This window comes from Heloderma suspectum, chromosome 4 (genome assembly GCF_057233095.1).
Source record: "Heloderma suspectum isolate Gila_16-S chromosome 4, 16-S_ref, whole genome shotgun sequence".
Taxonomy (NCBI): Eukaryota; Metazoa; Chordata; class Lepidosauria; order Squamata; family Helodermatidae; genus Heloderma; species Heloderma suspectum.
The window spans coordinates 259,117,526-259,135,653 of NC_139461.1; the positions used below are offsets into that span (position 1 = coordinate 259,117,526).

At 38.6% G+C, this 18,128-nt stretch overlaps 1 protein-coding gene across 1 annotated transcript in view; it reads right to left on the minus strand.

The window, feature by feature from the left end:
- The window catches only part of ST7L (suppression of tumorigenicity 7 like), a 74,397-nt gene that overhangs the window by 6,745 nt on the left and 49,524 nt on the right, over positions 1-18,128 (minus strand). The window contains exons 13-14 of the mRNA XM_084853453.1: positions 15,731-15,823; positions 8,656-8,795 (exon numbers count right to left, since the gene is read on the minus strand). Of these exons, the coding sequence (XP_084709579.1) occupies positions 8,656-8,795; positions 15,731-15,823 (233 nt within the window). The remainder of the gene's footprint in view (positions 1-8,655; positions 8,796-15,730; positions 15,824-18,128) is intronic.

The following is an 18,128-nucleotide window of genomic DNA, read 5'->3' on the forward strand; positions in this document are numbered from 1 at the left end:
TTCTAACAACTTTTGTTTACTGTGTTACAGTGTAAGTAGAAGAGATGGCCCCAATTCAGTTGCAACCAAAGCAGCACTTAAGACATTGCATCAAGTCAGAGTTAAACTGAGCGTACATTTTGTATGTGGAATCTACATGAAAGCATATCCACCAATAGGTCACAGGCACCTTTACTCATTGTAAATACAGCCACTTTGGCCACATCTCTCTGGTGAATAATCAGCCAGACACACTGACATGTGCACTACTAAATAAAGTCAGTTGACTAACGAAGAAAGGCATATTCTACAAGTCTCCACTTTTCTGTCTTCTTCAGCTGTACATACAAATATGAACACAGCTGCTTAATATGGAGCAGCAATTCAATGGCTCAAGCAGAAGTTTATCCCAGCCCTGATACCTGAGATCCATTTAACTAAGTCAGTAGACTTGAACTATTTGACACAAAAGGGATGGCAATACAAAGGATTTCTAGAGACTATTCACACAACTTATCTTTGTAGTGAACAACATAGTTGGGTAACTAGGCGTAAGAGCAGGGAAATCTTTGGTTTAAATCGTGTTTCAGCCATGAACAGACTAGGTACCCTTCGGTAAGTCTCAGCTTGTCTTTTTCCCTCCCAAGAGATGGCCCGAGACATTTTGCTGCCTGAGGCAAAGAATAAGATGGCACCCCCTGCCATTCCATAAACAAAAGTTGACTGGAGAGGTAGTTGAATCTTGCTTCAACACTGGCAATGGGACAACATCCTCCACACCTGAAGGCAGCAGACTAGCTGAGGATGTGCACAGCAGGACACGTGACCTACAGCTCTCTCCCCCAATACCTTGCTGCCACCTCCCAGCACAGTCTAAAGCACAGTCTAAGCAGTCTAAAGCACTATATAAATGCAAGATATTATGGTCAGCTGACATTTCATATACCTTCAGATTGCTTAATGAGAGCCCAATGGATAACAAGAAACAGGTAGCCCCAAGAGATATTAGTTCTTGTAAGTATATCAGAGTTGCATCCTGAGCACATTTGCTAGGGATTAAGTCCCATGGAAATCGATGGGATTCTGAACAAACCATACCTAGGATCATGCTGTATAAAACCAAACAAATTCCTTGGTGCATTTGTATTGTCAAGAACTGTATTGTCAAGAACTGAAGGGACTGTTGTCACATTATATTCATTTTTGTTATTAATGAACATTAAAATGTCAGCATGAATGAAGTCTTTATTAGACAGCCCTAGTTAAAGAGTCAAGTTAATTCCATGTAGAGACAGAAGAAACAACCCTATCTTAAAGCCATGAACAGACTCGTACTACAGAAACAGAATTTCCACAGGGCTTGTTGTAGTTCTTGCAGTTCTCCTGAATCTACTCAGAGAGATTTTTACTGCCCATGTTAGCTTTAAGCATATGCAAATCCAAACTTAAAAGGCAAAAACTCTCCTCCCCCAACATTCTGGACTGGAGTTAAAAAAAAATGAACACAAATAAATTCAAGTTGGAGGTAGGAAAATATTGGATACCTTGGAAACTGCCAACTAAAGTGATTGTTTCACATCGATTTCGACTAAGGTTAGCCCTATTACTTCAGATCTAAGGAGGAACCACCTGCAGGCTCCATCATATGGAAGGTAAAAGAAGAAATACATCAGATGATACATTCCAGTTGTGTCCTGCTTCTATTTGTAGTAAATCTACATTAAGATGAGGACGGAGGTGAGTAGAGATCACCCAGTTATCAATATGCTTTTTCTATTGCATATACACTTACTACACTTCTGATTTACCCCTTGTTTGTACAAAGAAATCTAAGACAGCCATCTTACTGGCTTCTATCTCCTCAAGTTAAACAACCACATAAACAAACTCAAATAATAGTAATCCTATTTCCCGTTGGGACATTCATAGCTTCTGGAAAGCAGGCCTTCAAAATCTATAACCCTTCCCCTGTGTAACAAAAGCCAATCAAGATCTATGTACTCCATTGGACTCAATGGAAAACTTCTATTCACTTCTATTTAGTGGCTACGTGCCAATTCTCAGCCTTCGCTGTTGGCATATTCCATTGTGTATACGCTATAGCTATTAAAAGATTCTCTGTGGTTTTTGGCCTCTCAACATGTTTTGCAGTTTGGCAAGAGCCTTGTCTGGTGATTTGATTGTAGAGGAAACAAATGAAATATTATCCAGTGAAAATACGTAAGCCAATGTTATTCTGCTAAATAAAAGATATTAAATGTTGTTGTGTTACAGAAGTGCATATCTGACAGTACTGATTAGACAGCTGAGAACATCCAACGTCTCCTGTCTGCAACACATACAAGAGGTAGGAGGTATGACGGAAGGCTGCCTTTTTAAAAGCATATGACCTGCTCATCAGTAATTTTATATAGTCCAAGCCTGTACCAAAGTTTAAACCCTGGAAGTTGGGATCAACTCATATGAACTTCCATCACTAGGCAATGGTTCTGGTCCACTTTCACACCTAAAAAAAGAGCAAAAGCTGGTGGGGTGGGGGACTGTTTCTTGGGCCAGGTCTCATCTATTTTCTAGAATAAGGCAAATCCCAGTTCAAATCCCCCCTCAGCTATGAAGCTTACTGGCTGATCTTGAGCCAGTCACTTTCTCTCATCTTGACCAACCACACAAGCTTGCTAAGAGGATTGGGGGGGGGCGGTAGAGAAGAACCATGTCCTCCATCCTGCACTCCTTGCAAGAAGGGGAAGATATAAATGTAAAAAATAAAACCAATCACATTTAGTTACCAGAACTGTTTCAGTTTTACAATTACCAAATAAAACAGTTAAGCTCTCCCTTTTATAAAACATGAATGCAATATAGTTAATATCCAGGCCAAACAATATGTTATCTAAATTGAATTAATCTGTTTTAACGAGTGCATAAGTCATAGAGTAACAAAGTAACAACAACAACAAGCCTCATAGTGCTTGTTTAGCTTAGAGATTAAAAATGCCAAGCTGGGTCTAGAAACGTGAACATTCATGGTCCTTTACTCTGTGTTAAAGGTTCAAGATAGCTTCAACTACATGGTAACACAGATGCCAGATTCCTGCCATGGTTCAAAGTGAAGGAAGGCCAAAACCAACTCTGTCCTTTTCCTAAAAAGGAAAAAATTAGAGAACGGATGTACCTCTACTCCAGGAACTGGGCCAAGAGAAACCCTGAGAGCTGTAGTGACTTAAGTCTACTAGGAGGTAGGCTGACCACACCTTTTACAGGAAACACTGCTTTCTGGGCACAATTCAAAGCTCTGGTTTTAGCCTATAAAGCCCATAGACCAATGCCCCCTTTTGTGCCATCACTACCATCAATTATCAACAGACCATGCCTTCATGACTGTACAAATCCTCCAGGACACAGGGAAAAGTGTTCAGTCACTGCCTCCATAGTTGAAGAACTCTTGGAGGTCTGTCAAATTTAACTTTTCTGTAAAACTTCCCTGTTTGGATTGGCGTTGAACAGTTAAGCTTAAGAGAACATGGGGTAATTTTAATTTAATTTAAAGAGAGAGTAATTACAGTTCAATAATTAATTTACTAAGAGGAAATTCAGTAAAGAAGAGGAAGTGGAATAGCTCCAATTCCGATTCAAGGAAGACCAGCACATATGATCTTTGTGAACGAACACTAGCTACCAGCAAAAAATAGGGAAGCTATCTGAGTACCATACAATGCCTCTGGGTACCCAACATGAGCAAGATACGAAATATATTTATTATGTTGTTTCTCTTTTGAGCCCCGTTTTAAAAACTTGGTATATGGCCATGAATATATAGTACCATCAACTAGTTTTCTGGCCATGAATTGTACATAAATCCTGCTATGCCCTATTCAGTATATGAAAACACTTATTCACTAAGGTTGAAACATTTAATTGATAAACCAGCCTCTAAAGCCTCTAAAAATCCAATAGGGCAGATTTTTTAAAGTACATAGATACTTACAAAAAGTGTGAGTGGTAAGTATTTTAGAAGAGGCATTCCTCTCACACAGGAAGGGATGCTTCTAAGCCAGTGCCTGCAGAGGTATGTGTGGGTATTCATTTTTTAAAAAAAGTATGCTCTTCCTTCATATATAAATATGTGCAGATTCCCATGTATCAACACTTAATCAAGTGCCTATTCACAAAGAGTCTTCCAGTATTCTAGAACAAAATTCACTCAGAAGAACAAACAAAGCAATTTACATATGAAGGCTACAACCCTATACACACTGAACTGGGACTTGCTTCTGAGTAGACATGCACTATGAACATTTCTTTATGGGTAACTGCTAATGCTTGAATGAAGGACGGGGGAGTAGGACCAGTTGCCTTATCTTTTTTGACAGCAACCTTAGCTACTGATATTAGAAGGGAATGGGGGACATGATTTGGCTAAAACTGGAGGTAGGGGGTTGGGCCTTGCAGATTTCATAAAGAGCTCGCTAACTCCCCCAGCCCCAATTCAAGCACTGATGACGATTCAGATATCAAACTCACTGGAGAGATCTTTTTCTATGTTCTGGAACGGCATTCATTCAAACAAAAGGATCAAGTCCTAAAACAAACATAAGCCAGTAAAACTGTTTAATGCTACTCTTAAGAATATTGCTAGTAATATTCATGTGGCATGAGATGGTTTGAAACTATATTTCCATCAAACATGATTTCAAAAGACAATTGTTAGGGTTCCTGAACGGTGCATATCAGCTTCCAGGGAGATTTCTGCAGCAGAAGAAAACACAGAGATCTGAGTGGGATCCCCAAACAGTCTAGCGAGGTGCCCTGTTTCCGCTGGATACTCAGATTTTACTGTCATCTGTAACACCATGGAAGTGCCTGGACTGAATTGCGCATGACTCGGGGCTCCTTTTCTGTGGGGGAAATGGTGGATGAGTGGTGCAATGGAGGCCCCCGGCCCTCTCAGTGGGTGTGAGGTTGGCCTTAGCACTGAGGTGCCCACATCCTACTTCTGCTATGCTTTTTCTCCAACCACCTCTACGCTGTGCAAGGCCTTGCACCATCGCAACACCGCTGCTTGTGTGAGATTACACATACACACAGAATAATAGGCTCAAGTTACAGGGAGCCAGATTCCGGCTGAACATCAGGAAAACTTCCTGACTGTCAGAGCAATACGACAATGGAACCCATTCCCTAGGGAGGTCGTGGGCTCTCCCACACTGGAGGCATTCAAGATTAGGCTGGACAGCCACCTATCAGGGATGCTTTGACTTGGATTCCTGCATTGAGCACGAGGTTGGACTTGATGGTTTTATAGGCCCCTTCCAACCCTACTATTCTATGATTCTTGTTAATAAGTATGCTGTTTTCTGCTCAGATGTAGTGCTCAACATTCAAACTGCTTTGTATGCAAATTAGGAGGCAACAATATTGTTTGATTAAGGAAATCCAGCACAGAACTTCACTAAGCAATTCTTTGTTAGAATAACATTTGACCATTTATCTTTTTGGAAATCATACAATTTTGCTAATGCAGTCCTTAAAGAATTAATCAAGCAGATAGTGTAGTGCTGTTCCTGCAAAGTTAGCCAATTCTGAACACACAAGTGTGTCACTGGCATGTCCAGCAAACTTTTCCCATGTAACTATTAAACTAAATTTGGTGGAAATGGGGCCTGTGTTATCAGACCAACATGACTCCAACACCTCCTAATAAAAGGAAAGTAGAATATGGATTTCCTGCAACTTTGACATTAAAAATTAGCAGTCCTGTTCCATTTCTGCATTCTGCTCATTGTATTACCTGGCTTCATACTAATATCACTCCATCCAATTAGAAAATTATTGCAAAATAATTTGATGCAACCACAGTTCCAGAGTAGGCATTTATTACAGTATTAAGAACATAGTTTGATGGGAGGCTAAAACAGACAATTGTTTGGCACTTTATAGGGAGGATGTTGCTATCTCCTCTTCAGAACAACCACAGTAACTCAAGCCAGTGGTTTATATAGAATAGTCTCTTCCTGACAGAGACTATACCATAATGGTTGCTTTGGGTTATATGCACAATACAAAGTAGATTTGGAGTAATTTAATGTTGTCTTCAGTCCCAATGTACTACCTATCAATATTTAAGAGGACTTTTAGGATGTCCCAGCCACTTCTAGGCCAGGATCATTTCACTGAGACGGTCTGTGGCCCAGACTCAGAACCACTGTGGCAGTTAGAACATCTGGGGAAAACCTGTATGCACTTTTGCACCTCCTTAGTAGTGCCCATCTGATTTTATTGTAAGCCACCTCAAATACTGTGTTAGTAGCGGTGTGGTACAAACACTTCAAAATAAACAAATAGTAGTAAAATGGAGGGCTTGAAAAAGCATCAGGAAAGACGAGACAAAGACAGTTCAGCAGATGGTACATGAGACAACCTCCAATTACATGCACATTTTCTTGGGCCCTCAAAGCAATCTGGGGGAAAAAAAAAGTAGGATGCCTATTTCAGAAGGAGGATAAATCAAAGCATTCTGATTTTGTTTTGCTTTGACCACAGTTCTACAAAACACCTCTCATGCTCTGGAGACATGGAGTGTGTGGTTTGCTGAAGTCAGTGCATTTAGTAGAGTACTGGAAGCATCTCTCTATCAGATAGCTGTATTTTTCAGCTGTATTTTTCAAGCTACCATTAATCAAAGCAATCAGCTTGAATTCGAATTTATTCAGATTCCAAACCCACCCTTTGCAAAAGTTCCAGGTTAGGTAACTATTTTTAAAAGCCCTCCCACATGTGCAGTTCTAAGCATATTAGAATCATTAGGAAGTAGATTCCATTGAACTAATAAAGGCTACTTCTGAGAAAAGCAGTTGAGGATTGGATTCCATGTCTTATTTGTTAAATAAAATAGTTTCAGAACTATTATGTTTATTTTTGTAAGATGAAAGAGCATGGGAACATTATGACAGGTACTTTTGGAGCTGTATTAAGAGTGGGATCTTGATGACAAGTCCATCTTCTAGGCATATAAGATTAGTGTAGTTTGGGAGGTACATTAAAACTCATGCTTCTGGTATGAAGAATTTGAGTAGTATCCAATGGCGTCTCAGCGCTAGTACTCATAATATTGTGCTAGCATAAACCAATGCTTCCGCAACTTAACTAGTGTGTGCTAGTGCAATGGGGAAAAACAGTGATGTGTCATTGAAATTCAGCAGTGCAGTAGCAAAAAGGGGCATTTTTTGCTGCTGCATCACTGAATTTCGGCAGCAAATCAGTGCTTTTCCCCGTTACGCTAGCAAGTGCTAGTTACATTGTGCAAGCATTAGTTTACACTAGCAAAACATCATTAGTGCTAGTGCTGGCATACCGTTGGATATTACCCTACATTTGTAACTATGAAAAAATAAGATAATAGGAAATCATTGTTACATACTTTCCAAGTAAAAGGTTCTTGTTCCCTATATCACTTGTGGACTATTGCCCCACAAGAGAAGATTCTAGCTTATGGAGGACATTTCCAGTTTTATTGATTTTGTTGATTTTCCTACATTTTTAAACAGTATTCACAGCAAAAACTCAATATGATGCTCACTCCCCTCCGTGTCCCAGATCTTGATGGAAGTGCATTTTTTAAATGACATAGAAGGAGGGGAAGAAAGGAAGTCTGGAGGTAAAAAAATTCAAAAGTACCTATAAGTGATATTTTGCTTCTGCCAACAAATTTTAGTGAGTCCACCTTGGCTCATGCCCCGAACAGCCCACTGAGTTCACTTAGACTGCAGGGGTCTAAGTGAAACCAACTCTTTTTCCTCCAAGTTAGCAAAAGATCCAGATTGCTAACAGTGCAGCCAAAATCCCACTCACTTCTTACTTTAATAATCTAGACCCAATTACTAATTGGTTTCCAAAATTCAATAAATAAAATACTGAAAGCAAAAACAAAATGCAGGCAAATCCTCCATGTTTTTCATAGCTCAAGTTTTTACTATGACAACCAGTACAAAACACTGTTTTCTCCTCTATGAAGATAAGTCAGAATGAGTGTGGGAAGAAGCTGAAAGGAAGGTAGAGAGGTAGATTAGATTTTATGGTGAGCAGTATCTAGGCCATATTGCACCACACACTAGATTTAACATTTGCAAGCAGCTATCTAAGCTTCCATTCAGTCCATGCACAACATGTTCTTTGGTCAGCAACCATGTCCCGTTAGTTCCCAATGTAGAGAAAGGATGCAACAGTTCATTTTTAAAAAATATAGGTAATGCAATTAGCCTGTAACAGGATATTGAGAGAGAGCTTGTCCTTGCCCCGGAGAGCTTACAGTCTAAATATTTTCATGTTATTCATTTAAACAATAATCACTGGCAAATCCTTAAAAGCAAAGAAACATTGTATGTGGTTTAAAAATAACCTAGCAGGCTTCTCTCCACTTTAAAACCAGAAATATTGGTATCTCAAATGCTTCTTCCTAATTAGACATAGACCAGCTGCCAAAGAAAACTTGAGATCTTCAGGGATCATCTTGAATAAATCCTTATTTGAAAGAAAAATGAAGAACTCTGAGCTATGCTGAATCAGGTTTTTAGATGTCCATGACTCTGAACTCGTTTCTAGAGGTCAGCAGATAGGGCTCTTAGTTTGTGCATGTCACACAATACCTTAAGTAAGCCCCGGAGTGGAGACAATACTTACAGCTTTAGCAAAAATGACCATGAGTTCAGGGAACTGGTGTGTGAGAAGGGCTAACATTGCTGTGAAAGAGCACAGCCCTGCTGTAAAGTGGATGAAAAAAGGAAGCTCCTTCTGCGGGTACACAGAGACATCATGAAATGCTGGAAAGAAAGAAAATGACAATTTGACATGTCAGGCATTCAGGGATGGTTTTATAAAGGATTAATTTTGTGTCCCACCTTTCTACCAAAACAGCACACATTTTCAAAGTTATGATTTGTCATAGAGAAAAAAGACAGCTGAGTTTAATCTATTGTTATGACAACCACAGTTTTATTCATAACTCTGAACGTAAGAGATTATAGAAGCTTAACAAAATATATTGTTGACCAGTGCTGAAATACAGTATGATGTAGGTAGTTCCCCCAAATCACCAAAATATGAAATTTAGGTTATTCCAGAGTGTGGTCTGAGACTGGGAGTACATTTTGCTAATGGAATGGCATAAGGTCATCAATCTTGGGAGTGGATGAGGAACGAGTAAGGTTCGCAGAAAGATCCCCTTTGACCATTCCAAAGCACAATAGAATATGAAATATATACAGGGTTATTGAGATGTTTGTAAATTATTCTTTGCTTGGTGCATCCACAGATATAGTCACCACTTCGTGCCAGTAATTGACATGAATGAGGCATGTCACTCTCACATAAAGTGGCAGTGTGTATCTATAGATACATCTCATTAGCAATTTCTTCCACGTGGCAGTGCTCCCAGGGCTTCTCCGCATGGAGTACCATACAAGCATCTACACTGCTTCTTCAGCCTGTTATCAGCCAAGTTATCATTTACAAACCCAGAGAAAGATACACCCTCAAGGTATGGAATCTCTAACACAGTTTAGAAAAATATTTTTCCCTTTCACAAGTGAAACTGAGGGAAATATATGTATCACACCTTGATTAGAATGTGGTAGGGCTGCTGCAGGCCACACAAACATTTATTTTTCTGAAGTTTTTATTTACTTTGTTCTTAATGGTTATTGTTAAATTGTTCTAATGTGCATTTTATGCACTGCCTTGAGGGCCTTATGACCAAAAGGCAGTCTATGAATATTTTAATAAAGAAAAATGTCCCATCTCACTTGTTCACTATAAACACATGACAAAGCTAGGACCAGAATCTACAAGAATAACTATGCGCCTTACAAAATAAAAACACTTGCTAATTTATACAGAATTTGCAATCATAGCCAAATCGTATTTTATAAAGTGAAATGCCTTGAAGGCAAGGAGGAACAGGAGCAGCTTGACTGCAAAGGAATCCCAGGAAAATAGAATCTAGCTTAAAATATGAAAAAACACACAAAATAGATGAATATTTTTTATTTTTCTGTTGCAGTTAGATATACAATAGTGCAAGCCTCAATTGCCTAAAAAGATCATTTTAAGAGTAGATCAAACTAACAGATTTTTAAAAATTTGAAAACTGTTTGAGAACTGTAGCACAAAAAAGTGTTAAGATAATTTTATTAATGAATAGTTTTGTATTTAAAACTCAACAGGAATGCGTGAGTGATTGTGCTGAAATGTCCAGCATGCACTGGAGTTTATTATACCGGGAAGCCCATGGCTTAGGGTTGGTCACTAGCTGAGGCATTTCTTAAGCAATATCCTGCATGAGTGAGAAATGAATAATTTAGAGGAGTCTGGGGGCAGATTTTAATTAGTTTTTAAATGGAGCTTTTCAAGATAATTTTTTTTATTGAATCACATATATGCAAGTGCGCTTGTGGCAGATGTGCCCCTTGGCTGCTTTGGTTATAAGCACCCCGTATACTTTACAAATGGAGCACTCCCAAGATGCAGAAGTTAACACTTATCAGAATGTCACAGCACCTAGCATGAAACAAAACACTATTATAATGTAAAGGGGCACCAAAAATTCTCACATTCAGCAACTGAGAAGCTTGAAGCATATTTCCAGGTTGCTTTACAAAGGATCACTTACGGGGCCAGTTTGTATGTAACAAGAAGCCATCATGGGTAAATTTCCCTGTGGGGCTTCTCGTTATGGCACCGGCTGCCATTTTGAAAATTCAAGCCACTGGGTGGGGGCACGTCAGTTTGCTGTTACATGCAAATCTGGGGAGGTGAGTTGTTGGGGGTGGTTAACAAGCCAACCGCAACCATAACACAGGCCATGGGCTCTGGATGGCTTTTTAACCACTCTAACAATGCAACCTCATTGAGTTTGCATGAAACAAACTACCACCCCACCCCAGCTTGAATTTTCAAAATGCAAAACAGCAAGCCCTGTGGGGAAATTCACCCACAGTGGCTTGCCCGTTAGATGTGAACCAGGTCATGGATTTCTATCAAGAGCCTAACTCAAGATTATGATCTACTGGAGGAGAAGCTCTTTTTTCTTGATCTCATCAGTGATACAGACAAATAATCCCAAGTAATCCTTGAAGATCCATTATTAGGCAAAGGCTATATAAATGTGGCAGCCAATGTAAAGGATTTTATAGACCTGGTTTTAAAAAGAGGTTTCTAATGTATCTTCGGCATACTTTTTTCAAGGCTATATGCTGGAACTTAAAAAAAAAAAAAAAGTAACCTAACTGTTAAAAACTACTACTCAGTGATATATCTTTGGACATCTCAAAACTGTTGTTGGGTCTTAAAAATCAGGAGTAGCCATGAGCACACAGGGCAGTGCATAGCTACAAAACTATTATGGGGGCCTGAGGGCTCCCTTGAGAAGACAGACCCTCAAATTTGAGCTTTTAAAGTTGTCAGCTGTTAGCCATTATACCATCCATGAAAAATTTGTGATAAGGACTCCTAAATGTTTAACATCCAGATGGCCAAAAGTCAACTTCACTTACATTAAGGCTTTACACTGACCTATTTTGAATTTTATTTTATGATTGCAATTATTTAGCATTAAAAACAGAGATTTTGAGCATCCTAGAGCTCCGTCAAATGTTACACACATCTATTGCTGATGTGCTTCAATGCAGAAAACAAAAACAGAAAAACACGGGGACATCATTTCATGCAACAATTGGATGTGTGCATTTATTTCATTTCATGTACTGCAGCCTTCTCACGTGACATTCTATACACTGTTTCCACATTTTTTCTACAAGGAAGTGCTCTCTATATAGAAAATATGTAACACCTCAAGCAACCCTGAGCTGGTTAGAAGGTTTAGTTGGTGTAAGTGAAAAGCGCCCTTTCTAGAATGTCAGAAACAGTTCTGCAGGTGTGATTCACTTTTATGTACCCTACAGGACATGTTTTGGAGCAGACTTTTTCTTCCACTGAGCATTAACGATCAGGTAACTAACATTTCAGCTTAATTTACATATCTCTTAAAACATCTTAAGAGAGTTGAACAATTCCAATACTGCATAGGAAAATACAGAAGGGAGCTACATAATATGACTAGCATAGGCTTTAATGCAAACTTACGTGCATAACATAGGCATGCTAGCTGCAGTCCTTCAGTATGGTACCTTCCCCAGTGTGGGATGGTTGAACACCTTCTCCCACATTGTCCTGCCTACTTTCTGAGAACAGCAGATGACGTCCTCTTGGTGGTGCCTCAACCACCAGTTATCCATCAGGCAACCACCTGGGAAGATGCCCTTCATAGTAATGGCACCTATTCTTTGGAACAGCCTCCCGTTGGAAATGATATTATCATTTCATCGCATGCCAAAAACTCATTTGTGAAACAAATAAATTGTTGAAACACTGAAACAAATATTTGGTGTTGATCATTGATATCAACAGTATATTCTACTGCCAGATTAGACACAGTAATTATTATTGTTCTAGGGTTTTACCTTGTTTTTATTGTTAGGATATTTTCTATTATCTTATTTATACAGTGCTTCTAATATTTTTAAATATAAAGTGGTTTAAAATGTTTTTAAATAAATAAATAAATAAAAGTCCACCCTACCCATAGAGAGTCTTTAATCAAGATGTACAAGTTGCTAACTGAAGGGGTGAAGCAATTTCCCAATGATGGGGTGCTGACTGAAAGGACATGGATGCCTGTACTAACACCTGAGTATTGAGCATTTCCTTTAAAGTGGACACAGTCATAGGAGTACTGACCAAACTTGCAGTCCCTATAATACACCTTTCCAGAAAGAAATGCTCAATCTGGCCTGGTAGTGGGCAAACACAGCAATTTATAATGCATTTCCCTTCAACCAACCAGCCAAGAATGTTCCAGAGAAGAAATTTGCTGTGCTGCTCCAAACAAGTAAAGAAACTTGACAGTCAAAATAAGCTACAAAACCAAGTGGCAATATGTAAGCAATACAGAAACTGAATAAAATGGCAACAATACTTAACTCTTTTTGGAAACATCATAAAGAGAAATACTCCTTTCTCAGGTTATCTTCACAGTGCAGAAATCAAAACAGCACAACTCTATCCCTACTACAGGTTGTTGGTGTCAGAAACCTCACGCCATGCAGAGGGAGCACAAACTTTGATTCTTCCCTGTACCAGTCTCTCACCTCCTGGAAATTGAGGGAAATGCTGGCATGTGGAAGAGCCATACCATGAATTTCTCTCACAAAGCCTGGGGTCTTGACATATACTTTGTACCATGGGAAGGAGCTGCACTTCAGGAACTTCCACACCACAAAGGCAATGTAAAAAGTGTTCTAATTTACTTTGTTGGATTAGGGCTGTCCTTCCTAACTGCTACACTGCTACTGAAAAAGCTATGCTGGCTGGGGAATGCTGGGAGTTGTAGGACTTTTGTAAGTCTAAACATGTATAGGATTGTGCCCTTAAAGGTAACTGCATTTCAGTGTACACGTGTGTGGAATATTCACTATGTGTTTGTATAAAAATGAAGAAAAGAAAATGGAGAAATCCCAAGTGCCTATAGAAAAAGGTTTATTGTAGTTCTTTTATATTGGCCTGACACGTTTTCGAAATATTGATTTCCTTCTTCAGGGGCTACAATAAAAATATATACATACATCATCTTGCTTATTTCACGTTACTCCAAAACATATAAAAACATCTCAAACACTACTAAAATAATTACTATAAAAATTATATAAATTTCACAACCAATTTTAACCTATACACAATTAATACTTCTCACATTCATATAAAAATCAAGAAACCATTCCTTTACACTTATTAAAACCAACAAGGCAAAAAATGAGAACGATTAAGTGCAAAGATTTGTTATTGTCTGTATATATAAAAAACTTCAAATGAGAACCTCAGGATTACTTTAACCACAATAATTATCATATTAAAAAATAAAACATCAATACTGGGTTATAATATTAAGAAACCTTCCTCACATAGAAACAGACGAATGGCTTGTCTACCTTATATTGTAAACTTCAAAACGCCCAGCACCTTTTATATAAACATATTAGCAGCAAATTATATAGATTTCTAGGTGTCACAGCATGTCATGTGGCCATTGTATATTCTGCAAATACACCAAAAAATGCCAAACATTTACAAACCCAGTAGACAAGAAAACATGAGATCAAACAATTTTCCACCTGTAGTAGCACACATGTAGTCTCTGCTATTAAATGCACCTGTGACAAAATTTATGTTGGCCAGACACAAAGGCTACTTAAGAAACGTATGAGTGAGCATTTCAGCAACATACAGAACAAGAGATTAGGTGCACCCTTAGTCAATCATTTTTCACAAGTACACTAGTCCACAGAGGAGCTCACCTTCTGGGTAATAGAAAAACTGCATGGATCTAATAATAAACCGCTCCTCAGAAGATAAATGTTTTGGTTTTTAAAGCTCAGTAGTGTTTCACCCATAGGACTGAATGAAGATGTTGATTATTTACCATTTTTGTAAATGGGATAATAATTGTTTAAGTTTTTTTTCAGAATCAGGAAAGGCAGAGAGAAGTTTTTGTTTTCCTTATGTAACATCAATGTTTTAGCCCAGTGTAGCCAATTAAGGGCATTTTATCCAAATGATTTAAGCTAGCCCACAGGACTCTTTCTGCTAATACAAACGGATGAGGTTTGTCTGTCTTAGTACATTGACTACAAGATAAGGTGAGTTTGTGGGTGTTAAGCAAATAACTTCCTGGGAAAACTATGGGTCATACAAGATTACAATATTTTATGGTGAGTCTAGGATCTGTTTATATTTGGTACAAAAGCAAGGGAGTAAAGTGTAGTTAGATTGTATATCAAACAATTTTTAGTATGGACATTCCTAACCTCTCTTCCCTGCTCTATTTGTCTTCCTGGTCATTCAAATAAAGTTTCTTAACCGTCTAAGGCTATTTTAAAGAACAACAGATTTTTACAGGTGAACAAATGCCTGTTGTTAAATTAAAATAACAAAATCTGTATAATAAGATGATGTGAGGACTTTAATTTATCTTACTAAATGGTGGCATAATATAAGGGAATTAGAGTGTGCAATGTAAGGTAGACAAGCCATTCATCTGTTTCTATGTGAGGAAGGTTTCTTAATATTATAAACCAGTATTGATGTTTTATTTTTTAATATGATAATTATTGTGGTTAAAGTAATCTTGAGGTTCTCATTTGAAGTTTTTTCTATATACAGACAATAACAAATCCTTGCACTTCATCGTTCTCATTTTTTGCCTTGTTAGTTTTAATAAGTGTAAAAGTAATGGTTTCTTGATTTTTATACGAATGTGAGAAGTATTAATTGTGTATAGGTTAAAACTGGTTGTGAAATTTATATTTTTATAGTAATTATTTATTTTAGGAATGTTTGAGATGTTTTTATATGTTCTGGAGTAACATGAAATAACCAAGATGATGTATGTATATATTTTTATTGGAGCCTCTGAAGAAGGAAATCAGTATTTCCAAAATGCGTCTGGCCAATGTAAAAGAACTACAATAAACCTTTTTCTATAGGCACCTGGGATTTCTCCATTTTCTTTTCTCCATTGTTTTTTCCTGAACACGTGCCTCCCCTCCTCTTTTTACCCTGTATAAAAATATACACAAAGGGAATAGACATTTGGACTACCTGCAGATGAAGAAACCCCCCAAAGAGAAATTAAATAGTCACTTACTTGGTAATAACTCTCTGTCTGCTGACTCTGTGCAGCTAGGATAGGGATAAAATAGATGGCCCTTTTCTAATGGATATGGGATCATTCTAAATGCTAAAAAAAGAGGGGGAAAATGGTCACTGACATCAAACCCATGCCAAATGCACTTCACTTGTCATATCTAGGTTATGTACAGCACCTTGGACAGGTTACTATTCAATGTAATAGTCCAGCCTGCCCCATCCTGGCATCCTCCAGATGTGTTGGACTACAACTCCCAGCTTGTAGTTCAGCAACACATCTGGATGGTGTCAGGTTGAGGAAGGTTGTACTAGACTGTAGAGAGGTTAGAAGGACAAGAAGTTGGAATTACTTCTGTGGCTTTCTAGTCAAGGATTGCCCACCAGGGCTACAAAGATAGGCATAGTCCCAAATCCAACTGGAGATGAGAAAGCATGGGAAATTGCCTAGCAGCCACCATAACCACAAATGAAAGATTAGAAAATAGATAGTAAGAAAAGCCACTCATAAGTCTAGCTTTATATCTAGATATCTCTCTATAGAGAGAGTGAGAGAGCGCGGGAGGGGAGCTGTGATCCCTTTTAAACAGGCACCATCTTTCCTTCCCTCAGACTCAGTAATCTTCACTTCTTACAATCCATTCAGTCTCTTTTGCATAAACCAAATGGGATAAGCATTTACAGGAGATTACTTGCATTTTGCAAACATCTTGTCAGCATCCATGCACAAGACAGTTTCCAAGCCTGCCTGATTCAAAGTGTTGGTGCTGATCTTTAATGCTCTAAATGGCTTAGGACCTGTCTACCTGAGGAAGTGCCTTCTCCCATATATTCTTGCCTGATTGCCAAGATAGTCTTTGGAGACTCTTCTCTGGATGCCACCACTCACAATGGTGCAATGGATGGCTACCAGGGAAAGCGCCTTCTCTGTAGTGGCCCCCCCATCTGTGAAATCCCAGGGATATCTGCCTGGCACTTTCATTGCATACATTTAGATGCCAGGTTAAGACATTCTTCTTTAAGAAGGCATTTAATCTTTAATCTGTTAGTCTGATTATTAAATTTATTGCTGGATCCTCAATTTTTAATTTTTTTAATTTTTTTAATGATTTTAATGTTTAATATTACTTTGTTACTTCTATTGTTGTATTTTTTGTTATTTTGCATTGTTCGCTTTTATTATTGTAAACCAGCCCAAAGGCATTTGCCCATTGGGTGTATACAGATTGAATAAATAAATAAAAACTGAAAAGTGATCTGAACAACACACAAGATGACTCCTCTGACATTTTTGGTTTGAACATCTGTCACAATAGTGACATCCAAGCAGGAATAGATAGGAGTGATTTTATCCATGAAATGCCTTATAACCCTGTTGCAGAGGACCGCAGATGGTTTACATTCTATATAGGCAACTGGTGAACTGAACATCCTCCTCCACTTAGAAAAGCTTTGTTGGATGGCATTGTAAGCCATCACTGCATTTGTACAATGACACTTTCTTTGATGTATGCTGTGGCCAAGACTGCAGCAAACGGGATGCATTAAAAGATCAGATTTGGCCAGTATTTCACCACTAGCATTCTAACCGTTTTGCTTTCCATATTGCAGAATGGGAGGGAAAATGGAGCCTAGAAGTTGGTGTTGATGTGGAAATAAATGTCAAAGGCAGCATCTGATTCCATATGTTGACCAGCTCATCTGCAGAGTGACCATCTGTCAGGGTTCCCCTTATAACCTGGATCCCCTGAGCAGCTCCTTAAGGATCTCTTGCCTTCTTAAGAGTCCCACCTTCCTTCTTTTAAATTTCCCCTCCCCAATAATGTGGGGTTTAGGCTGTAGATGTGGGGTAACTGTCACTCTAGAAAGCCAAGTGGCTGTCTGATGAGGCTTTACAAGTAGCTGAGGAAAGAAGGGAAGCGAAAAGCAAGGGAGAAAGGGGAAGATATCTCCAACTGAATGCAGAGTTCCAGAGAATAGCAAGGAGAGACAAGAAGGCCTTCTTAAATGAATAATGCAAGGAAATCAAGGAAAACAACAGAATGGGAAAGACTAGAGATCTCTTCAAGAAAATTGGAGATCTCAAGGGAATGTTTTGTGCAAAGACGGGCATGATAAAGGAGCAAGAAGGCAGGGACCTAACAGAAGCAGATGAGATTAAGAAGAGGTAGAAAGAATACACAGAAGAACTATACAGGAAAGATCTTAATGTCCTTGATAGCCATGATAGTAATGTCCTTGATAGCCATGATAGTGCGGTCACTGAACTTGAGCCGGACATCCTCGAGAGTGAAGTCAAGTGGGCCTTAGGAAGCATTAGTAACAACAAAGCTAGCGGAGCTGACAGTATTCCAGCTGAGCTATTTAAAATCCTAAAAGATGATGCTGTTAAAGTGCTG